General features: G+C 46.2%; 2 protein-coding genes across 7 annotated transcripts in view; one reads left to right on the top strand and one right to left on the bottom strand.

The window, feature by feature from the left end:
- Positions 1 to 1,249: 1,249 nt before the first annotated feature.
- Positions 1,250 to 4,493, top strand: LOC125705306 (paired mesoderm homeobox protein 2B-like). Its single transcript, XM_048971796.1, has 3 exons — positions 1,250 to 1,648; positions 2,407 to 2,594; positions 2,953 to 4,493. Exons 1-3 carry the CDS (start codon positions 1,408 to 1,410, stop codon positions 3,382 to 3,384), a joined length of 861 nt encoding a protein of 286 aa, XP_048827753.1. The 5' UTR covers positions 1,250 to 1,407; the 3' UTR covers positions 3,385 to 4,493.
- A 357-nt stretch (positions 4,494 to 4,850) lies between these two features.
- LOC125705305 (LIM and calponin homology domains-containing protein 1-like) overlaps positions 4,851 to 24,558 on the bottom strand; it is a 65,972-nt gene continuing 46,264 nt past the window's right edge. The window contains exons 1-20 of one of the 6 annotated variants that reach the window (XM_048971795.1): positions 21,759 to 23,573; positions 18,828 to 18,863; positions 17,309 to 17,435; positions 15,831 to 15,988; positions 14,974 to 15,340; positions 12,994 to 13,269; positions 12,796 to 12,883; positions 12,483 to 12,625; positions 12,035 to 12,158; positions 11,868 to 11,902; positions 11,152 to 11,259; positions 10,307 to 10,399; positions 9,553 to 9,699; positions 9,229 to 9,323; positions 8,913 to 9,028; positions 8,645 to 8,753; positions 8,070 to 8,147; positions 7,699 to 7,807; positions 7,114 to 7,216; positions 4,851 to 6,893 (exon numbers count right to left, since the gene is read on the bottom strand). In XM_048971795.1, the coding sequence (XP_048827752.1) occupies positions 6,868 to 6,893; positions 7,114 to 7,216; positions 7,699 to 7,807; positions 8,070 to 8,147; positions 8,645 to 8,753; positions 8,913 to 9,028; positions 9,229 to 9,323; positions 9,553 to 9,699; positions 10,307 to 10,399; positions 11,152 to 11,259; positions 11,868 to 11,902; positions 12,035 to 12,158; positions 12,483 to 12,625; positions 12,796 to 12,883; positions 12,994 to 13,269; positions 14,974 to 15,340; positions 15,831 to 15,988; positions 17,309 to 17,435; positions 18,828 to 18,863; positions 21,759 to 22,057 (2,637 nt within the window). In that variant the 5' untranslated portion in view covers positions 22,058 to 23,573 and the 3' untranslated portion in view covers positions 4,851 to 6,867. Of the gene's footprint in view, positions 6,894 to 7,113; positions 7,217 to 7,698; positions 7,808 to 8,069; positions 8,148 to 8,644; positions 8,754 to 8,912; positions 9,029 to 9,228; positions 9,324 to 9,552; positions 9,700 to 10,306; positions 10,403 to 11,151; positions 11,260 to 11,867; positions 11,903 to 12,034; positions 12,159 to 12,482; positions 12,626 to 12,795; positions 12,884 to 12,993; positions 13,270 to 14,973; positions 15,341 to 15,830; positions 15,989 to 17,308; positions 17,436 to 18,827; positions 18,864 to 21,758; positions 23,574 to 24,558 lie in introns of those variants that run through there. The other 5 variants (XM_048971790.1, XM_048971791.1, XM_048971793.1 and 2 more) reach the window with 5 other exon arrangements.

The following is a 24,558-nucleotide window of genomic DNA, read 5'->3' as shown; positions in this document are numbered from 1 at the left end:
GCATTAAAGCCCCCGTTTGGTAGCGTTGGACATATTGCATTATTACAGTGATATTTTACGTTATATTTAAGGGCTCTCGAAGAGTAGGAAATATAAAGGATTAGACACCCTTTAAAACCCGAAGGAAAATAAGCGTCACCAAAATCAATATTGGTTTAAGTCAATTTCCGGTTCGAATTAAATTGTAGCAGTGGTATGTAAAGTACAATAAAGTGCTTTATGGAATCAGAGGAGTGTCCGCCAGCATTATAACGCTTTGATTATTAAAATGATGTTTTCAGTATTTAAGAAAGAACAATTTTAGATATTATATTAGACATATAATATGTTGTACAAATTGGGTAATATATCTTTTGCTGGTACTTTTTCTGCACAAATAGGCAAAAAAAAACTCTTTATGAGTCACACAAAATGTATATCGTCCGATTGATCAATAAATTTACACCCTTATCACCTTATGTCTGTATGCTTTTTAATAAATCATAAACTTGTTATTACTTATTGCACATTACATTTACGCATCGAGGAGAAGCACCATTTAAATATTGAAGGAATTTATTGTCATCAATGTTGCTTTAAACATCATTTGGCGAAATATTCCCATTAACAATAAATGTATTAGAAAATATTTAATAGTATGGCATTGTTCCCATTTCGGTTGTCATACATTATGTGTTTAAAATATATTACGTGCTTCAAGGACATTAGAATGCAGCTGAACTAGACGCGCAACATTCCGATAGGAAAGGCAGTGCGCGAATTCAGCGCTCTTTATCCCGGGGAATAACAGAAAACGGGCACGGAAAAGGATTTCGTCCAAGGTGGGCGCTCTTTTAAAAGCCTTAAAAGCCTGAGCAAAATTGCATCAGGGAGAATCGTCACCCAACTTTCATTATTTCCAAGCGGTGGGATTGAATTAAAGGGCAAGACGGTGGTTAGGAGAGAGGATGAGGGGGCCCAGCGCGTAATGGTGAGGTATTAAACTCTAATTAGGGATGCAGAGAATCAATGATAGCGGAGGTTGGACAGCTCGGTCCCCAGTGCCAGCCCAAATAGACGGATGAGTTATTGTCATGTAAAACGCGCCAGCGATAAGACCAAACGCTTTGCTATTGTCCAAGAGGAAAGAGCCAAGTTTATTATGAGGAGTATATGCTCCAGAGGCCTCGGGCTAGGCGGCTCATAGGAGGCTTTTCATAAAACAAGGCGCCGTTCCTATGAAGGAGGCCAGTTTTGAAGCAGGCGCTGAGCAGTGCACATCTACCTATACAATACGGCCGCTTTCAAATAAAAATAAACGTGCGTGTAGCTGCTCACTCTCAGTAGGTTTCATTTATATACATCCGTCGCAATTTTAATCCAATTTTTGATCGAGCAGCTTTTTTCTATAACGCCGAGCTTTTTTCAATGTATAAAATGGAGTATTCTTACCTTAATTCCTCCGCCTACGAGTCGTGTATGGCCGGGATGGACACCTCGAGTCTGGCATCAGCTTATGCGGATTTCAGCTCCTGCAGTCAGACTGGGGGCTTCCAGTACAATCCGATAAGGACCACGTTTGGGGCCACCTCGGGCTGTCCTTCACTCACGCCGGGATCCTGCACTTTGGGGACACTGAGGGATCACCAGAGTAACCCCTATGCCGCAGGTAAGCTTCTGACATCTTTTTTCATCGCGCGAGAATCTCCGCTCCGGTATATAGGATGCTCTGATTATATTTGAAAATGGAAATGTGTTTAGTATTTACCAAACGAAGTTTGCTTACACAAATGAAAGGATTTATCACGTTAGAAGCGATTGCGGGCAAGCGGTAATTCAGTTACCCGGTTACACTACCCCAGTCACACCCGAACCGCCGACAAAATTATCTTAAGCTGCCAAAATGATAGGCATAATTTATTTACATTGTGATGAGACATAAAGCTTCGAAAATAATTGAATACCGAAAGACTAAAACTCATTATTAAAGTTAGAGTCTCACCAGACATGCCAGGGACAATGACAACACTGTAATGTCTGTGGAACTTCTATAAAGGTTGATTCAATTAGCGATTTAACGATAAATAAGTTATTTCTAAACCATTGTCATTTAATTAAGGTATTTTAAAATAATAGTACTTCTAACCATTTTGCAAAACGTATTTAGAAATCACACAGTATATGCTACAATTGAAAATGAGATGAACATAAAAATTTAAAAACGGCTACATATATTTTAAACAATTGAGCAGGGAGTTGGGAGATGCCTGCGTATCATCTCCTATACAATTTAACTAAAATATTTCAACAATTGATAGAAAATTGAGAGAAAATAATACAATTCAGCAAAAAGTATTTTACAGGAATCATTGTCTGTGTAAACACTACTGGGGAATTCTTCAATCGTGGGCTTTCTTTTTGTTTCAGTTCCCTACAAATTGTTCACGGATCACGGCGGCTTGAACGAGAAGCGCAAGCAGAGGCGCATCCGGACCACGTTCACGAGCGCGCAGCTCAAAGAACTGGAGCGCGTGTTCGCCGAGACTCACTACCCTGACATTTACACCAGGGAGGAGCTGGCGCTGAAGATCGACCTCACCGAGGCGAGAGTGCAGGTACAGCGCAGTTTAAGCTGCAGTTATTCAGAACACCGGTACTGCGAGCGAATACGCCCTGTGATAAAAAAAGCTAACCGATCAGTCCCCAGGGAGGTCCTGCAGTTGCACCCTTGGGTTAAATATTTGCGCCAGTAAAACTATCGAGTTGTGAATATGGCATTTGAATAAAAATCATTGTATTACAATTGGGTATTACAAAAATGGTTAAATAATCAGTTTATATCGATCAATCCAGTTTTAACGCAGCGGTTATGAATTCAGACCCATGCACTTGTGATTTTGCATGCGTACTTTGCATTGATTTTTAAACAATTTTGTGCGTTTTCTTTGCAAATTATGTTTCTTGTGCATCTAGGTGTGGTTTCAAAACAGACGTGCGAAGTTCCGCAAGCAAGAGCGGGCGGCTGCTGCTGCGGCTGCGGCAGCCAAGAACGGATCTTCTGGAAAGAAATCGGACTCCAGGGATGATGACAACAAGGAACCGAAAGCTACCGATCCAGACAGCACGGGTGGTCCGGTACCGAATCCAAATCCTGCCCCTAGCTGCGGAGGACCGAGTCCCACTGGAGGACAAGTAAACAGCGGCGGAAACGGCTCTGTGGAGCAAGTGAAGGCGGCTGCTGCGGGCGTTTTGGGCGGCACCGCATCCAATCAGGGATGGGCGCCTGGCCCAGGAACCATCACTTCTATTCCGGACTCCTTAGGCGGCCCGTTTGCGAGCGTGCTGTCTTCGCTGCAAAGACAGAATGGAGCCAAAGCCGCTTTAGTAAAAACGGGCATGTTCTAGATGAAACGTCAAGCTGGAAAACGGGGGACGGTGCATCCGGAGCAATTCAATTACAAGGGCGTCCGCACACACGTCGCTGTAACCGAAGAGGAAGAAATGTATGGACCGGAACATTTGGCAATGTGGAGAAAATGTCCGTGTCCACTAAGAACAAGACGGAACCTAAAACATGTGCTCCACAATATTTTATTCTAATCTCTGTGTTCTTGTCGAGGTGATGTGTCGGCACTTATTCGGGATCATGCAGCGAATTCCTGCTCCATTTTATCATGTTATCCTTCCATTTATTCTTGGAAAACCAGATTCTGTAACTCGGAGTTGAATTTTTTTTGTCGATCGAGACATTTTTCCTTTTTTATATAACGATTCAATTTTCTATATTGTAATTACTGATTCGCTTGTTAAGAAAGATTGATTTTTAAGTGTTACAATTAGCAGTTTAGTTTTGAGGGATATACTTCCTTAAAAGGCACAAAACCACATCTCACTGTTGGCAGTAATACTTAAACGTTTGTGCGTCTCTTTGCGGCTGTTTGTGTGGCTCGGTTGTAGTGTTGATACGTAATTGTCTCTATATTTGGTCCCAGGACATGCGCATTAGATGTCTACGGAGAACCTGAAAAACTGCATCAGATACTTTCACTTTACACAAAGTCGGGATACTTTAGTTTTGGGAGAAAATGGAGTGGATTGACACAATGTATTTATTTAATTTCCATCTGCATGTTACATTTTTCTGTCATTCATTTTAAGTGGGCATTTTTAAGGTTTAGTCCAGATCTGAATTTTATTTATATGTAGGCAATGAATGCTTTAAAGGGAAATATTTCTACCAGTGCGTACAATTTCCCAGCGTTTCCCTGACCGGAATCGTTGATGATAAAAGGCTAAATATATAGTTAGCGCCGCCTTTTTATTTCCCAAGGTTCCTCCCGCAATGCGGACAAACTTCTTGAGGCGCTCGCCTGACTTCATCGGAGAATCACTCAGTATATTTATTCGTAAAAAGGATAAACTTGAAATAAATACATGACAATTGCACCAAGTTGTTTTTGAGATTACATTTTGATTTACTTACATAAAATCGTATAAGGTGTAGTGAACGTAGCAATAGCAGAATACCAATAGTGTAATGTTCGAAGGAAATTAATATTCGATTCCAAGACATTGTAAACGCCGTTGTTCTCCTTTAACGCGAGCATGACATGGCGTGCATATAGCTTTATTGTAAAATGCGTGTGAATGCACCGTTACTTAATAGCGTAGGCTTTTTGCGCTATGCTGCCCTGGTGTTTTCAATGTCGCAACAGCAGTCCGTTTAACATTCTCCGGACGCTTAGCCGCCGCATCAAAATGACATGGACATTCATTTAAAGGTGTTTTAACGTTTCATATCCTTGGACACAGACGCACAAGACGATCTCCATTCTGCATTTGAAAGTTTGGACAAATAAAGACAAGAGCGCAACATTTGGACAGTTTTATTTAGAAACATAATCATACATTTCCTATAAAAGTCAATGCATTACTAATAGTTATTTGACATTCAGATCGTATCTTAAGATGAGTATGATAATAAATACGCAACACAGCGGTTCTTATTTCGCCGTCTCGGATAACACCGATTCCACGCTCGCTAGAGCCCCCTCCGCTAACGTTAGCTCATACTTTAGATAGTGCTGTAAATACTGTAAATCGTTTTATAGAAAACACGGTATGTATACATACAGAAGTAAACAATAGGCCCATATATTCAGAATGCGTATTAACAGCATAGATGTAAAATCAAGGAATTATTCTGAACGTAAAGGATTTTTAAGTTCATTCACCCTTGTCTTTGGTATAATAATAATAATAATAATAATAATAATAATAATATAATTTATAGGAGTACACTTGTATCGAACTATCTGTAAGTTAGTTGGCGATTTGGGGGACAGGGACCGCATTGTTCTTGCTACGACGTTTATATGATAAATGTATTTAAAACGACGCAGTTCTGTTCTTTATGAAAACATATTTTCCCAACGAAGCTGAGAGAGACTTTTTCCACGAGGTTTTTGCAGATTTAAGAAAATGTAGCGATACCATGGTGGAAACGTTTGGGTAGCGCTACAGTTCAACCGCTATATCGCTATACACTGTTTGCACCGTTTTGCCGGGTCAACGGATGAAAAGAAAGACGAGACAGACGTTCTATGTCCAACCTCATTAAAACTGAGCGAGTATTATGATGCCGAAGCGAATGTGCACGCGCGTCGGGGTACTCCTTACGTGCGGCTTTCGTAATCGCCCCTTTACACACATTTATCTCGTCCAGAAAAGTCCAGCCAACGAAAAAAAATCTTTGGATATCATATCAATACCCCCCGCATGTACGTGTGCATTTCTAAGGCACGAGCTTAACGCGACATTTGCAATTTCTAACTCAGTAGGACTACAGTTTATAAAGAGCTGTGTACATATGACACCATTACCCCCTAACAATGGTAATGAACGTACATACGTTTCCTTTATTGTCTTCAATAAATTACACATAACTTAGAATTTCCACCCTAACGAAAAAATGAGGCCGATTAACTGGGTCTTAAGGAAAAAAAACGAAAACAAAAGTTTCAGGGTTAAAAACTGACGAGTCAGAGGTGACCTGAACACCAAACAGAAGCAGGTATTTCAGAGAGTCTCTCAATAGCCTTTGTGGTTGGTGAGTGTTACAATCAAAACGCTTAGCGAACTTAAGGAAATGCAGGTCCGGGACTTTGGACATTCTGCTATTAAAATTGCATATGGTTTTCTCCCGATTAATCGCACAGAGCCATTTATCATGTGTAATATACTTGATAATTTCGCTCACTTTGATTTACAACGTCGGCAAAACGTGACATGACTAAAGAAAGGCAATTAGGTTAAGTTTCTTTTAAGATTATATCATACATGTTTGTCAAAGTATGACAGTAGTTGCTAGATGCTTGCGATTAAGGTCTCATTAAAACGTCCGATATCCCTCGATACCAATGAAATCGTGTGCTTATAAATATTATATTTAAATAATGCAATTCTTAGGTTTACCTTAAATCAGAGTATTATTATACCGAACATACAGATGATTGGCAAACCCCTGTCTGATTATTTGAACGCTACTACACAAATTTAAGTGGAATTCTGCTGCATCGAAACAAGTCACTTTACGTCATAATATTTATACCGTGAACTGCTTTACATCTGGAGTGCAATAATAAAAAAAAACACGGTGTCAACAAAACAGCACAACAGTCCAAAAGTCGGTAAAATAGGCATCAGCCACCAGGTCAATAAGCTGTTACAGATAATTCAACGGGGACACGCTTTCAGAACCAGGTTTGCATTTTTGCACAATGGTTAATGTAAGTTTCTCAATGACCACGAACATGTGCCAATTGTCTTGGAAAAAAAAAATCAATATTCCCAAAAAATTCTCCCACTGTCCGAAGACATTTTTTTTTGTCACAACGTGGTGGGTTGGCCAGCAACTGGAAGGAGACAAAAAGCATTTTCTTTCATTATTATTATTATTATTACTACTACTTTTTGGTAATGTTTTAGGCCCACAAAAATCGCTACAGCTCATATTTAAATTAACCACACTGTGACGTATTTGTACGTTCATATTTACGCGCCTGCTTGCGCATTGAATATTAACGACGGATTCTCCACACATGCGCGTTCCCGATTCGCGGTAGCGCCACTCACCACGGGACCCGACGTAGCACTGCTGGCAGGTCAGCAGGCCGTTGCGAATCCTCACGTCGGTGCCGGTGCTGGTGTCGCCCAGCTGGCCCTTACACATCCCACACTGCGGCGTTACACCAAGTAACATGCAAAGTAAAATGCCGCGTCAGCACCACTTACGTCATATCACATATAACCACGGGAACACTACACGAATAACGTGTATTGACACTAAATAAGATATACAAGAATTTGTCCAAAAGTATTTCCACCTAACTACTTTTGACATGTCTCCTAAAATAAAGTGCAACTGCAGAAACATTAAAACTGCTATCAGTCCGAATTACATCAAAAGTAGGAAAAAGTACGAAAAGTTGCAATTTTCCTTAGAAAAGGAATAGCTTATTCTGTTACAGCCGTTATAATCATCTGCAACGCAAAATGACTCCAAATGCTTTTTGTACTGTTGCACTTTTCCACTAACAAATTCCTAATTTTTCCCACAACCATGTGTGCGTATTTCAATATATTATATATTCATGCTCAATGGCCACCGGCAGCAGATAAATAATCTGAACTGCTGACGTCACAGCAGCATGCGCTTACCTTGAAACAGCCGATGTGGAAGCAAAGGCTGAGCGTGTCGATGATCATGGCCGCTCCCCTGCCCAACGGCTGCTTACAGCTGGAGCAGAGTTTCTTCCCACTCACTGACCTGCAGGGGGCAGTACACGACGTTCCCGCTATCAGCGTCTCTGGTGTCCAGCTCTCCCACACATTGTTCCACCATTATTTAGCATCGCTGTAACCATTAAAGTTCTTGAACATGATAAGTTTACTCTTAGAAGCAGACCATAATTCCACCCTGTAGCCACAATATCACTTCAGTGGAGATCTTCAAAAGCACATGCATGGGAAATCTGATTAACATTCTGCTAAATTACAACAGTGACACTCTGGAATCGATGGTGTCATACCTGTTAGCGACTGGCGACTGGACATCTGATGTCCAGGAAGACGAGTAATTAGTCTCCACCTCTTGGTAAGAATCAGCCCTGGAATAAAAACCAAGCTCAATGTCCACACTGGAGAAGAGGCAAGGCTGCGTTCAGGGTGAGCAGAAATCAGAGAAGAGCTGGTTGCTGGGAGGCATGGATACAATCCAGGTGACCATTATTCTCCAGAGGAGCCAGAGCTCTCCAATAAAAGCTCTGACAAAAATAGTTTCGAATGTGAGGTGACAGTCGGAATAACACAGTGGTGCGGTCGCCTCACACCTCTGGGATCAGGGCTGCGTCCCCCACCCCGCTTTATTTCCCGCTTCGCACTTGTAGCCTCCGGGACAGATTCTGGATCCCCGTGACCGTGCTCAGGGCAAGTGCATGCAGTAATTGGAAAGATGGATGGAGGTGAAATCATGCCACCCTGTGGCCAATGTGTGTACTGCAATCGCAAACTCCTTGAAATGGGCTGCAGCTGGCATCTTACACACTTGGCGTGTGTGTGTCTCTCCCAGACACATGTGCATTTGCATACGCACACACACACGCACCTCTTGATCCCCGTGGCCAGTGATTGCTGGCAGCTCCAGCTGTGTTCTAGAGATGTTCTCTTACTCCATGGCTCCTTCATTTCTTGCTTCTGGCTGTCACATACCGAACCTAGAACAGAAGCCAACACACCGGCTACAGAAATTTCACTTGATACAGATTCCAGTATCTTTTGGGTAGCCATAGTAGAACAGAGATAACGACACCTTCCCATGGCTGCCCTCACTCGCCCTCCAGATACCCCACCCACAGGCAGCAACGGTTCCTCACCCCTGGGAACCAGCATCTCAGTCGTTCCAGGTGGACCTAGATCCCTGGGTTGCGATTGGCCGTTCTGCTGAACCTGTCCGATGGCTGCTGGACGGCTGGAGCAGGACACCCATGAACTGCCCGGGGGCCCAAAAACCAACATATATAATGTCTGATATCAAGAAACTACAGGCAAGCAATGAAGATCTAACAGGGCAGATAGACAATAGTCACCGTCTGATTGTTTCATACAATGTGGATGTGTGATGCGTATATAAAGGCTGCAGAAGTGTGTGTCAGACCCAGGACTGCTGGCACTAATACAGGATGCACAGACCTTCCCGGTTTTGTACAAGACTCCATCTGCATCTTCTGTTCTGTCACAACATCGCTTTTCTCATTTGTAAGAAGGTTCTCGTGGTCTTCGCCCTTCTGTGTGCAAAATACGCGTTTAGTCTTGGTGACCTCATGTGGCGATCCTTCTGGACCGACTCACATGGAGCTTCATTTCTGCAACTTGATTGTCAGGTATGATCCGTGTTTAACCCTCGGTTTCCTCATTTCCACGTCTCACAATCTAGCAGATCGCCGAATGTTAAATGTAATCCAGACACACAAAAGTGGGAACAGTAGATGTATAAGGAATTACACCTCCACCCACCCTCTGTCTTTCCAGCAGTTCCTGCTTGCGCTCCCAGTCGGCCAGTGAGCGCACAATGGGCAGAGCCGGCCCCCCAGGACGGGGGGAGGTCACGGCGGATGAACCGGGCATCAGAGGCACCACAGTCTCCTCCAGGATCTTCCGCTCCTGAGGAGCAGCAGAATCAGAGCACTTCCATGTCTCTTATGCATCAATCATCACTTCATACTGCTGACTTATTTTCGAGTACATGCCCCTCCATCCAGTTATGCATCCATCATAAAATTTGGTCTCTTAAGACAGACGAAAACCCCTCACATTTATTTCTGATTCTCGATCAGGGAACTAGTGAGGGACAAAATGATGCTTCATGAACCATTCACTACATTTTTGACCCCACTTCATGGTGCTTATGGCTTTGGGGCATGCTGTGTGCCCTTTTTTGAGCAAAGAGCACCATCTAGTGGGGTCAAAAATACAGCAAATGGTCCATAAAGTGTCATTTCTCCATCACTGCAGGGAACCCAGGTCCTAGTAAGATTAAGTTCCACCTTAGCCTTCAAGGATTCAGGCTAATCATTCTTCTACATGGACTAATACTGTAGCCTCTTCCTAAACTGAGCTTAAAAATTCAGCCTGGTCAGATATTTCAAGTAATATCTCTTCTTGCAAATCCCTTAGGATGAAAGATACAAGCATGTAGTGGAGGCTTTGACCATCATTTAAAAGCACCATCAATGAGAATCTTCTGGCCCCAGTAGGCCGGGGTGCTCACCTCTTCATGGTACCTACTCTCCTCCTCCTCCACCTCCCTCTGTGCTCTCTCCCAGTCCCGCCTCAGCTTCTCCTGCTGGAGCCGGTACCTCTCCTGCTAGACAGAGGAGGTGTGTCATCACTGAGGAACAGGACAGAGGGAGGAGAGTTGGCGCAGGGGGGCGATGTGGCGCACAAGCCAATGAACACCCAGAATGACCCTGCAGGGTCTGACACAGCTGAGCCAATGGCAGTGATGTGGGCGGGATTTCGGTTTTTCCCATTTAGCAATGCAGAAATGCACCCGTCATCCAAATATCACTGAAACCTGTAAGTCTGATCATTATAGCGACACATTAAAAGACAACCGATAACGTGACCTTTCATATTCATCCTTTTTATCTACCCGAATGAATTTTATTTGAATTTTTTTGCAGTAATTTTAAATAGATTATTGTAATCAGTATATAAGACTATTTCCATGTTTCCAGGACCCCTCCCATCCCTGCCCCGATTAGTCACAGTAATGATGTGGCTGTCCAATCAAACACTTGCAGCTTTTGAAGTCATGGCTGTGGGCACAGCTTACAGAGCTCAGTGAGACCACAACATGTGAACAGGGACAAGCATGGCAAGTTGGCTCCTGCTCTGGGTCAGAGTTCAAGAGGATGGCTGGGCCACAAGGGCGTGATAAAGACTGAGACGATGGAAAAGCCGAGTAGTCAGGCGAGCGGCATCATTAAGCGGGGCGAGGAATGACCAGAGCTCTTGTGTAGCTCACCAGCCAGGGCATGCGGCTGACAGGTGAGCCCTGAAGTGCCTCTAGGGGGCGACGTGGCGGCCAGCCCCATGTGAGGGCTCGTGTACCTGAAGCAGGCGCTCCTGCTCTCGCTGCCAACGCTCCTGACGTTTCCGCTCCTCTTCTGGGTCCCAAACCCAGCGGACGACCCTCCCGGTCAGATTCAATGGGGGGAGCTGATAGAGCCCACCCACCCGTATGGCCAAAAGGGGGGGGGGGGCAACCATTAGGGACAACTGGCATTACTCCCCCTACATGGTGACCGTGCAGGTGAAAGCTCGAAAGAGCAGAGAGGATGATGGGAAGGAGGTTGTATGTTTTTTTTCACAGTGCGCCTAAAAAGTGCCTAATTCTCAGTGCCATTCGCAGTATATATATATATTTATAGAAGCAGCAGTTGTTTTAAAATTAACATTTAGACTTGATCTGATTATCAATTGTGTGGTTTAATGGCAAGTCACAGTGAAATCTCTGAGAAGACCGTGTCTAAGTGAACCTGTTCTGATGAACTTTAATCCGCGTTAAACTGCAGTCATTCCACCCTTCTAATACTACATAGGATTATTATTACTAAATGCTTACTGTGATTATGATGATTATGACGTTGATCACTTAAAAGTAAAGACTTTCAGCTAGACTGTGACTTGGGATGAATAGCGTAAATAAAGGTCTTTTTTCCACACGATCCATGATGGTTTAAATGCTGGGAAAGTTAACAGCCTGGCCTGCATTTCCAGAAACAGTGAATCATTGTGATATAGTGGATCCCCACCCAGATACTCACATAGACCACATGACTCTGGACTCTCTCCATGGGCTCTGCGAAGGAGGGAAAGTTGAGGCTGACTCACACGCACACTTAAGGCCGCCCATCATCATACGGTGCCGTGTCGTTTTATCACATTTTTCTGCAGATAGACTCCATCAGTATTTGATGACGTGTGACAGTACCTGGTGCAGGGTTGCCAAAGGTCCAGTCAGTTTTGACCGGTGGGATGTAGCTCTGAGTGTGAGGGAACAGCTGGTCGTCTTTTGTTCCTTGGGCCGGTATCAGTTCTGCGTTTTCCGTCTGAGACTGGGGGAGAGACGAGGTCGCCAGTGACGTCAGACAGGCAAAGCCGCTGCACGGGCAAGATAACTGAACATACTGAAGGCCCGACCCCCCTCAAAGAACAACTGTACTGTGATTATTGTATTTCACCCCTGCAGCTGGGTCACAGATAGTAATGGACAAAAGGGCACTTTTAGTAGGTGAGGGTCGTGGTCCCAAACTTTGGTTTGGGGGGCATTCATTAGAATTTCAAGGGCCATGTCTGTGTGCAGTCCTGGGCTGTTCATAAACCCTCTCACAGGAACCCAAATGGTCACCACAGCGCCATCTGCTGACAAGTTGACAGACCTCCACAGTGCCCCCTGCGTCTGCACTGTGAGTTTGACGCGCCGGGGAACACTCCATATGCAGGGTGGCAGTGGCAATACACTTCTTCTCTGGTGACGCGGCCTTCACACCAGAGTTGGAGGCCTCTTCAGCAGGCTGATCTTCTGAAATGCAACACAGAAGATACCCACTGTTAGAACTGGCCAGAAAATTTGGGGGATTTGGGGGAGGTGTGTGGAGTCATACGTTGAAAAACAGTACTGAGACTGACCACTGGATGGCAGTGTTTCCAAACAAAATGCTACAGAACAGTTAACGATATGTTACTCCCGACCTGTGTGCTGCGAGTTTCCTTCAGCATTGGCCTGAAGAGGCTCTGAGGCGCCGTCAGCAATCTGGTCACTGTCCACACTCTGCAGCTTCTAAGGAGACAGAGAGCAGAGGAAGCAGTGAATAAGTGAAGAATAAGCCAATCGCAGTCACATGAAAATACGAGCATGAGGATTAACTGTTTAGGAAGGGGCTGGTTTACCGTGGGCAGAGTGGTGGGCCGGGTGAGCCTGGTCTCCTGTGACGGGGCCTCTGCACCATGGCCCTCCGGCCTGGAGGGGGCGTTCTGCGGACCGTCGTCCTGCTGTCTGAGCTCCAGCACCGTTGTCACCAACTGTGGCTCCCTTCTGGGAGAGAATGGGACCTGGGCTGTGCTTTCGAAGACCGCTGGCGGGCTCGCTTCCCTCTGCCCCCCACCGTCCACACTGCTGCTGAATTCCTGCCCTGGATCCCCATCCAGCTGAGCCATCTGGTCCACCTAGGTGTAACCATTCAGGATAGATGCAAAGGATTCTGGGTATTCACATGTGGGAATTCTGACTTGCATTACATTGGTATTTAACGTTCAGCTTTGCCATTTTGAATCAAATATAGCCAAAAATGAAGGAATAAATTTTAATTGTTGTAGTAGAGTTTAATTAATTAAATAAAAAAAAGACAACCCTGATGGGGTTGTATTGTCGAACAACACAGGTAAATCTATGGAACAATTAAAAAAAATGCCATGGATCAGTCAGAAACCTGGAGGTAAGCATATCCTAAGTATGGAAAAATACAGGCCAGAGTACCATCTAACCCCACACAAAATGACGACTTTTGGACTGTTTAATTCTTGAACACACAGACAGATTATCTGAACAAAAATTATAGGACGTCGAATGCTGCTATTTCTGTGCATCACTTTCCTGTTTCTTGTCACTGAGCACTTTAACACCATTCACCAAAGGTCTTTTGGTCACACTGTAATTCTGCAACAACAAAATGCGACACTTTGTAAAATGCGGAATATTCTTTTTTATTTCAGTCTGCCCAAACTTCTCCCTCCATTATTTTGATCTGCCGTTGTATAACGCGCACTGTCATGTCTGTGTTCGTACACCGAGCCTGGAGATGCGCAATTTCGTTCAGCTGTGGACTCCTTTGCTGTACAGTTTGAATGACAAAGTTCAGTTGAAGTTCAAGATGCACATCTCAGAACTAAGAACGTCTCTGATTCCACACTCTACGAACACAGCTTGAGGAACCTCATTTCAACTTGCTTTGACTGCTTTATTACACTTGATCTAATCTAATAAATACTTTATGGTTTCAATTTAGTGTGGGTCACATGATCAGCCACACACATCGAAAAGTCTCACAGATTAATTGAGCTGCCGAGCCGTTTAGGCGCCAGATGTTAACGACGGCCCATTTCATTCTGCATTTTCTGAAGGACAAAACCAGACCATGTTATTCTGCTCCCTTGCTCATTCAGAGATGCAGCTTTTCATTCATTCGGAGGAGAGAGAGAGAGACGCGGTCATAGTCCATACATTCGGCTCTGTGCAATTAGACTCCCTCGACGACTGAAGAAATATGTAGCAGAGCAATGAGTTACTGTGATGAGTGCGAAGGTAGCTATAAATAGGTCATCAGGACCGAAAAGCCATGAATGAAAGATTCAAGAGGCCGGGCAGACGGCCTTCTAAGGGCCTTTGTGCTCAGAGGGGTCCACTTCTTCTCAAGAGGGTCCACTTGGCAGCATTTCGGGTCCCAACAGAACAGGGACCTCCATTCAATTTCAGCCTTAATCAGACATTCCTGTGTCTCCCAAAGGCAAACGGGCAAAGACAGAATCATCCCCTCCACCCTCATAAGACACCCGAACCCTTAGCAGTTGGAAGAAAACTCACACTTTGGAGAAATAAGTCGACTCATTTGCTGTGTTTTCAGTTTTGTGTTGTTTTTCATACCAAATGCCTGCCTCATATGGATCATACTTGCGGAGGTGGCTGTTAATTAGCCACTGGTACAGATTGGGTACTAAGCTTTATAATCGATTAGTTAACTGTCTGTCTTGATAAACAGCTGTTCACACTGTTCACATGATGAAGGCAGAGCAGATCACTAAAAATAAAGGACATTTGCCAACTGGGTTCAAGACTGATTACTTTTTAAAGGAAATAGGTGTAGGAAGTAATACCTGGATGGAGCGCAGTGCTGCTGGTCTGGAAGCTTGTGAAGACACTGTCCTCTGGGGTGGGGTTTGGGTGGGGGAGTTCTCCTGGGCTTGGATGGGAGGAACCTTGGCCACAATGGCCTCCACGGTGGAGGTGAATCTGGGCGCCGGGAGTGACTGCTGCCTCAGGTAGCGCATGGGGCCAGGCTCGTGGGCTGAGCTGGCCGGCTCGGCCGACATGCTCCTCTCCAACGGCCGGGGGAGTCGCAGCTGTGTCAGCACTGCCTCGCTGATGCTGAAGCGCTGGGCGTAGCATTGGAGCACGGCCTCCGCCTCCTCCGGGGTCCGGGCGTTCCGGTACATCTCGTGGAGCTCCCGCTCACGGCGCTCCCTGGGGGCGGACACCATGATTGGAGTTTATAGAGGAGAGCATGATCGGAGACAGGGACCACAGTGGGGTTTGATAGGAGACTACAAACAGAGAGACCACAGTGGGGTTTGATAGGAGACCACAAACAGACAGATCACAGAGAGAGAGAGACCACAGTGGGTTTGATGAGCCCACAAACAGAGAGAGGGACCACAGTGGGTTTGATGAGCCCACAAACAGAGAGAGGGACCACAGTGGGTTTGATGGAAGACCACAGTGGGGTTTGGTAGGAGACTATAAACAGAGAGAGAGTGACCATGCTGGGATTTTGACAGGAGATTACAAAAGTAGACAGATAAGAGACCATAAGGGACTGAAGTAGGTTATATCTATACCAGAGGAGCAGAACAGAATACCAGAAGATGGCATAGAACACAGAACAAATGAAAACAGGAACTCATACAAGTGGTCATGAGAATCAAAGTGGTCATCATCATCATCATCAACATACTTCTCTTCAACTATCTCCTTGTAGGTCTTGAAGCTCTTCCTTCGCTGAGCCAAATCGTTGTCCCCGCTCATCAACTTCTCCATCGTCTTCCTCTCCTTCTCCTTCTTGATTAGGTCCTGGGAGATGCTCCTCCTGCGGCTTTTCCAGCGGGCCAGATCCTGCCGGCCAGCCCAGACCACAGGACCACTCATCACCATGGATACAACATCAGCATCACGAGGATACTGCATCACCATCACCATCGACACAACACGGCCGAGAATGGTGACATTTAAATGAGGGAGGCACCGTGTTAACAGCTGGCAGTATGACCAAAAATGGTCTATTTTTCTTATCTTAGCCGGACAATTCCTTCAGTGAAAATGCTACTCTTCTTTCTGCTTGTAAGAAATAGTCTATTATTCGGTCATACCAGCATGGCTCCTTCTCAAATAATTCAACCATTTTGAACAGACACAGCTTAGTTAGCCGGCTAACTACCAAACAAGTCCACTAAAAAAACACATAAATTTCACAGAAAAAGGGAAAAAAACAAACTACACAGAAACTTAATGATAACTTTATTTACAATATTTATGAATGGCCATTGGGAAAAATGACGTACAAAACAAATTGTCGCTAAGGGTGGCAACAAGACGCTTCGGTGCCTATGAACGTGACAGAATGAATGAAAACTATGAAACAACCAACAGCATGTAAAACGTACCAGTCGTGATCATTAAAGTTGTTAGTAGTTTATCCCTACAGAGAGGCCTGGCTTGTCTTAAATATCTGAATGCAAGTCTAACTGCCCAGTCAAGGCTGCCTATACGATCACTATGTGCAAAGCTTTTTTTGGGCTCCCAGTGAAGCATGCCGTCTGGACGGGCCCCCAAAACACATAAGCACATTAACCAGTAAAGCTTTTGTCTATTCTCCTTTTGGAGAAAATGTACAAGAATCTTCCATAAATTTCCAGTAAAGTACGGAATGAATGAGTGTGTATGAAACCAGGATAAAGGCAGCCCAAAGGGAAAACTAACGCATATGCTGTCAAAAAGCACCTCCCGTGAAATGATCGGCACTGTGGTTCAATCCGTAAGATAGATTACACTTTGAATCGTAAATAAAATCATTACATTCATAAATTGACGAAATACTTCTGGAAGTTTTATGGGGGAGACCGATCGTCCCGTGTAGCACAACATCTGCATCACCGTCCAATATTCCACTCTCTCCATCACAGGTCTTACACAAAATGCTAAGCACTGTTCACCCAGAAAGTAGTACATCTAATGAGCCACATTATCCAGAACATCCCAATCATGGAAGCACGGAAAATATTTACGACATAGGTTAAGTCTGAATTCAATTATCGCGTCCAAACGTCTAAAGCTTTTGAAAACGAGGTTTTCTTGAGATGCTAAAAAGCGGAGCTATTCTAAGGACACAAACATAAGCATGCATGGACGAGGCTGAAGGCCAGCTGCAGTACTCACAGTCTGCCAGTGGGTGTCCTCCTCGCGGAGCTGGTTATATTGGTTGTGTAGGTACTCGTGGCGAGCCTGGCTGTGTGGCTGCAGGAAGACGTCCTCGTCGCAGCGCATGTCCATCAGGCTCATGCTCCTAGACACAGGGGAGAGGCCATACAGCCTCCATTACCCCAGCCGGGTGGGAATGAGACCCCGTCCCATACATGATGGAGCACTAATCACGGGGCGGGGTGGGTCGGGGGGGGGGGTTAGTGGATCCAAATCTAACGGGGAGCAACGTCAAACAGTAAGAGCGAAACCAATCTAGCTCAGATTCAATGCTCCATTGTTTATAAAAAATATTTGTACGATGGCACCTGCTTGTTTCGGCAAACCATCGAACATTATTACATTTATTTAGCACACATCTGTCCAAAGTGACATACAAGCGTGGATCAGAGAGCAGCATCGCCCAGCATCCCTGTAGTGATCTGGTTTAAGAGCCTTGTTCAACGGCCCACTTTTAACTCTGATGGCCATGGGATTTGAACCCATGACCTTCTGGCTACAGATCTCTACTCTACTAAGCTATACACTGTGTTATGGCCTGTTTTCCAGTTAGATAACCAGTACAACCCCATGAATGGAGTTCCATACTGGAGGCCTCTTGCTATGGCAGTAAGAAACAGACGATTTCATAAGGTTAGTTTATTTCGGATTTCAGAAGGGATCAGTGCCTTACTGGGTGGTGTTCCCCGTAGCAGGACTTCTCAGTTAGCTGGGTTAATTTAAGCTGGAAGTCATGACTGCCCAACAGAAATGTTCCTTATCTACACTCCAGGTAGCTCATTTCAGTTGAATAAGGGCTTTAAATACAGTGCCTCTCGTTATTCGGGAGGATATCACAATTGGACAGCAATGTCAATAACATTCAGGGATAAAATCGGAAGAATGTTCCAGAATCCACAAAGCCAAGCGTAATAGAGGTCGGACAGAAGACTGCGCAAACAAGCCACTGACCAGTGATAGTCCTGGAGCCAAGCTTCCAAGAATCACATGCAATGCTGCACATTTACCCAGAATTCCTTGGGAAGGCACAGCAGGATAAAGAGCAAGCATGATGTAGCGGTGCAGGGGGATTCAGCGAGGAGGGGGGTGTGCTGAAAGGCCTCAGGAGCAGGATTGGGCTGGATCAGCGTTGAGACAATAACGCGAGACAGCAAACTGGTGACAGACTCAAGCAGAACCGGCTGCCCTGGAAGAAGCCGAAGGTGCGAAGCGAAAGGTGTCCATCGAGATGTGAGAGTCAGAGAAGCCGGGAGCACGGGGACAGGTGAATCCCAGAGCGAGGCCGTGAGCGTGCCGCCGTGAGCGTGTGCAGACGGCCAGCTCCGCCAATCATGTGCTGGGGGCGGGGCCAGATAGCCAACACGCATGTGAGTGTGTGAGAGATGGACGGCGTAGACGAATGCATGCAGCTCAGCTCAGAAGGCGCAGCTCCCTGCACAGGGGAGGAGCGAACAGGACAAATGGAAGGGGAACTTACTCTGGGTCATCTGACACACTACTTCGTTGGCTGTATCTACAAAAACAGAAATAAAAACAAAACAAAAAAATAAAAGCTATGGACGAGCAGAAAAACAAACGTACGCAGATACACAAGTGATTAGTGTCGGACGTATTTCTCTGTATTGGGGCAAACGGGGAAACGCAACATGTGACTAAGATGACGGCAGACAGCTGCCTCAGAGGCGTGCGCTGAAAGTTACCAGCAGCCTTGGTTTTTTTTTTTACGTGAAAAGCAATACAAGAACCTTCTAGAAAAGCCTACATTGCCATATCTCATTTCATGTCACTCTTGCAGAGAAATCCCACGAGAAGCAAGCCAATGTGGAATCTCAGCGAGGCCTGAACGAGGCAGACTGCAGCTACGAAAGACTCGCCAGGCCGGCTGTAACAGATTCTGCGCTTTGTGGTCTTAACCGGAGCCACAACAAAGTCAGAGAACCTTAGTTACTGTCGGCCTATTACACGCAGACTACAGGCAGGGTGTGGCCATCGCACATGCTGCCGAGGGAAAGGGATCAACAAGAGACTGTACTGCCGGCACACAGCCCGCATGCGGCAGCGGGAACTGACATCAGAGAAGAGCTACTGGCACAGACAGCAGCAGAAAACATAATGGGATGTTCCTTTGAACGATAAAGCGCAGGTTTATCGCGACACTGCAGGGTCATGCGGATGAAGATAAAGGCATACATATACACGACAGTCTACATATATATATATATATATATATACACATATACACGACAGTCTACATATATATATATATATATATATACACATATACACGATAGTCTACATATATATATATATATACACATATACACGATAGTCTACATATATATATATATATATATATATATATATATACACATATACACAATAGCCCACATATATATATACACACATATACACGACAGTCTACATACATACACATATATATACATATATACATATACATATACACGATAGTCTATATACACACACACACACACACACATATATATATATATATACATATATATATATATATATATACATATATATATATATATATATATATATATATATATATATACACACACACACACACACACACACACACACACACACACATATATACATACATACATATATATATACATATATATACACACACACATATACACAAACACACATATATACATTCACACACAAATATACATACATACATACACTGAGCGCCCACTTTATTAGGTACACCTACCCAGCACCAGGTACGACTCGCGTTCGTTTTCACAACAAGCTGAAATCCTTTGAGGTTCAGAAGAGTGTTGGAAACAGGGATTTTGGTCCAAAATGTCTCTCTGCCTCTCTGCACACCACTGCTGCACTGAGCTGTTCTGTTTGCACTTCCGGTCAGCTTTAGCAAGTCTGCCCGCTATCCTCTGACTCTTGACACTGAGCTTGGTGTGGAAAAACCCAGGAAGATGGTCATTTCTGAGATGATGGAATCACTATGCTCGGTACCAACATCCACACCGTGCTCAGAATCCCTCCGATCAGGTGTCCTGGCCACTCTAACGCTTGGCTGAAGCGCCTCACCCTGTCTGCGTGCTGTATACACACTGAGGTTTAGCATATGATTCACTGTCTGGAGGAGTGACCTGTCTGCATTAACTAGCAGGTGTAGCTAATAAACGAGGCTCTTGTATATACAGACGTTTATACAGACATAGACGAACAAAACCAAAACAAATGAAAATGAAAAATAAAAAGTCTGTTTTATTTTACAGATTACTTGCGAAGACCCGTTCCTGCACACACGCTTGTTCAGGGGTTGTTCAGGCAAAGGAGGCTTCAAATCTCCTCCCTCTTCAGCCCCCAAACAAGCATGCTGCTGACATAGCTCACCCCCTCCCCCACTTTCCCGTTCCGAGATGCAATGGGCCACGTCGGGTGTGATGACATCATCCATGCACAGCTGACACATCCATGGCAGCATCGCTGCTACAAACAGGCAATGGTGCAAACGAAGGCAATTAAAACATAAAACAAAAGACTAGGCCCATGTGCAGATGAAGCACCAATAACAGAACAAAAGCAACCTGTAGCTGGAGTGAAGGCTCATCATGAAGCACCTGCGCTATTTCACTGCGGAGCTGGGTTTACATGGAGGAGACAATTTCCCATAAAGCACTTCAGCTGCTTACGACTTACAGCTCTGAGATTGTCTAGGAGAGACTTTTTTCTAGTGGGGACATGGGACAGTGAAATATTAACACCTATTAACGACCTTTCTGTGAAAACCTGCCGGGAGCATGGTAAATATGTGGTGAGAACTCGGTGGAGTTTACCGCACCTTCTGCATCTGGTCTGTGGCTCTCAATGCAATAATTCTCAAGAACCGTGTGCCCCCACCTTCAGGGGGGGTGTCCAAAAATTACTGGGTGGACGTGCATGATCCAGGGTGAATGTGGAATGGAAATAAAGTTGAATGAGTCTGTTTCATGTAGGAACCAAAGGAAATAAACAAAGTGAAACAAACGTACAATAAAAACAAAACAAACATAGGACAAAACGAATGTACAACAAAACAAAACAAACGTGGCACTTTCATGTTAGCACAACTGTCAAATTCAAACAAGACAACATAAATAAAGATATGAACAGATTTCTGATGGGTGAAAAGAAAAAAAACACTAACTTCTTCATGCTATTAGGAAAAAAAAATTTCAAAATAAACTGATTTTGAAATTTTCCTAATAATAATAGTTAAATACTGTTAATGCGGGATGGGGAGGGGGGGCATGAGAGTCTTCCCACTTCTAAAGGGGGGGGGTAGCTGAAAAAGTTTGAGAACCACAGTCCAAATGAACAATGAATGGTAGATGTAGGGTGTATGCTTAGGGGAGGCTGGCTGGAGTCTCACACTGGGGACAGATCATCCTCGCCTGAAGACGTTGTTTGCCACGTTTTGCCACCCCCGGCATCGGCCTTTTCGGCTCTGCTGTGTCTGACGGACGGAACCGGGAGGAAGTGGGTGGGGCTGGAGGTGGTGCGTGTCGAGCTGACGGGGTGTCTGGTCGACATGTCGTCCTTCTCCAGATCCGCCAAACGGGAGGCGGGATCAGACCCACTGCCGCTGGTCATTCCGAGGGACTTCCTCAGCAAAGCTGGGCTGGTCCTCGGGGACGGGGTGAGGGGGCTCGTCACAACGATGGCGGCCATCGCGGCGGCGTCCGTCACCTGGAGCACAGACGGCTCGGCGGACCGAGAAAGGCTCGCGCTACTGCTGAGAGAACAGCCGGCGGTTGTTAGCAGGACCGGCTACCGACCCAGAACACACACAAAAACGGCAGCGGAGAATTCGCCCTTCGGAGGAAAACCAAGGAGAGAGTGAGAGCAGACATACAGGGAGACCCCCCCCCCCCCACTCACGTTCTGAGAGAAACACTGGTTTGAAAACAACAAAAAGTTTAAAACAAACATGAACAGTGATCTCAGTGATCAGAAAAGTACAACCGGCCATCCAATTTTCAATTATTCATTCATTCATTCATTCATTCATCTTCAATATCCATTTGTCCTATGCAGGGTGGGGATGGTGTGTGTGTGCGCCCTGTGATGGGGGGCGGACCCGTCCTGGGTTACTCTTTTCCTTGCACCCATAGCTTCTGGGATGGGCTCCAGACAGGTGCAGACACGCAAACGCAAACCATGAATTGGGGGTGGGGGTGAATAGAAAAATCGAGCCAGAGGACAAAACAAGTCTGGAAAGCATGAAAGTGAGGGAGGGGCTTTGCGTCGTCCTGAAAGTGTGCGACAGGAGTGTGATGGTTTAACGTCAAGCTGGACAGGCCCGAGTCTCCTGTCATCCAGGGTAAGAAATTAGCTGTTGTGCAGGTCCTCCGACCGCCGGCGGCTCCAGACTCGCAGGAATCCTCAGCCTTTTGGCAAACTGTGAGGATCTCAATAAATCGGGATCCGTCAGACAGGAGAGGCAAGTGGCTCAAATGACCAATTATGTGTGAGGGACTGGAAGCTGTGGTCTTACTGGCAGCCCACACACACACACACACACACACTCCGGTAAATCTGCCAGAAAACCACATAGCTGCTTCTGAGCCCTGGCTGGGAAACCACTGGCAGCATGGGTTGGGCACGACTCAGGCCAGACTGGGCGTAACTTTCAGCACAGGCAGAGCAGCCAGAGAGGCCTACTGACCCCCCTGCTCACCATTGCTCTTTATTTTTTATTGATTAAGCAGAAACTTTTATCCAAAGCAACTAACATCTTATTTATTTATTTATTTTTTTAACGGTCCTGCTCAGTGGCCCAACAGTGACATCACTCCCTGGGATTTGAACCTGTGACCTTCTGAGAGATCACAGGCACACGGTCCTAACCCACTGAGCCACACCATACCCAGGTGCTGCTCTTCTGTAGTCATGACTCCAGCTTCGCGATGGTCATGAGATACTGTGTCCTGCAGCGCATTCAGAAAACACAGCAACGGGCTCTTGGTTACAGTCAAAAAAAAACGTATGGACTCTTCATAAGCAGCCATAGTGTCATGCCCGGCTCGTCCGCTCCTCCTGTGTGCCACGCCCCCTAATTACCCACGTGTGATTTCCTGATCCTGCCCAGTCGTGTCTTGTTTCCTGCTGCCTTGTTCCGTGTATTTAAGTCCTGGTCTCCCCAGTTTGCTTTGTCTGTCATTGATGTCTGATGTTTGTGAGTCAATGCCTGTTACCCGTCCTGTTCCTGGAAATAAACCCCCGTTTTCCCCGTATCCCACTTGCTTGCCTGCTCCTTCCGCACGATCGCCGCTCGGCTCGCGATCGCTGCCCACGACCCGTGACAGAATGACAGACCCAAGAGAAGCAGCTTCCGTGACTGTGGAGGACTACCGCGGTTACGTCGATCAGCTGCTATTTTGGATCGCCCAGCCCGGCATCCGGGAAGATCTCCCGGCCTGGGATCTCATCAGCCGGAGCTGGGACATCCTGGACCAGCTGTCCCTGGAAAAGGACGCGCACCTCGCGGAGGAGGTGCGCGATAACTTCCAGCGGGTGGCCGAGCTCCGTAAAGAGCGGTGGGTTGCGCTTCGAGAACCGGGGACCATCCTCCCGCGGTCCGCTTTCTCGGACAGTGCGCAGCCTACCCCCCCGACGGTGACGCGGAGAAGGAGGAAGAAGCGGACGGTCGCCCGGACGATCGTCCTAGGGGCGTGCGCTCTCGTCCCCGCCTCCTTCCCAGCTGGTGAGCTTGAGGACGACACGGAGGCCCTCAGCGCTGCTAAGCCGCCTCCGCGACTAGAGGCCATAGCCGAGCCTGAGGAGCTCCCTTTGCTCTTGCCGCCGCTGCCTGCGGATCCCTATCCCGTGCGGCCGCCGCTGCCTGCGGATCCCTATCCCGTGCGGCCGCCGCTGCCTGCGGATCCCTATCCCGTGCGGCCGCCGCTGCCTGCGGATCCCTATCCCGTGCGGCCGCCGCTGCCGGCGGACCCCGCTCCCGTGCAGCCGCCATTGCCGGCGGACCCCGCTCCCTTGCAGCCGCCATTGCCGGCGGACCCCGCTCCCGTGCAGCCGCCATTGCCGCCTTCGCCGCTGCCTGCGGAGCCGCCTTCGCCGCTGCCGCCGCCTGCGCAGCCACCGCCTGCGCAGCCGCCTTCGCCGCTGCCGCCGCCTGCGCAGCCGCCGCCTGCGCAGCCGCCTTCGCTGCCTGC

Source organism: Brienomyrus brachyistius, chromosome 12, assembly GCF_023856365.1.
Source record: "Brienomyrus brachyistius isolate T26 chromosome 12, BBRACH_0.4, whole genome shotgun sequence".
NCBI classification, from domain to species: Eukaryota; Metazoa; Chordata; class Actinopteri; order Osteoglossiformes; family Mormyridae; genus Brienomyrus; species Brienomyrus brachyistius.
Note: the sequence above shows the minus strand (reverse complement) of the source record. Positions and strands in the feature narration are given on the sequence as shown.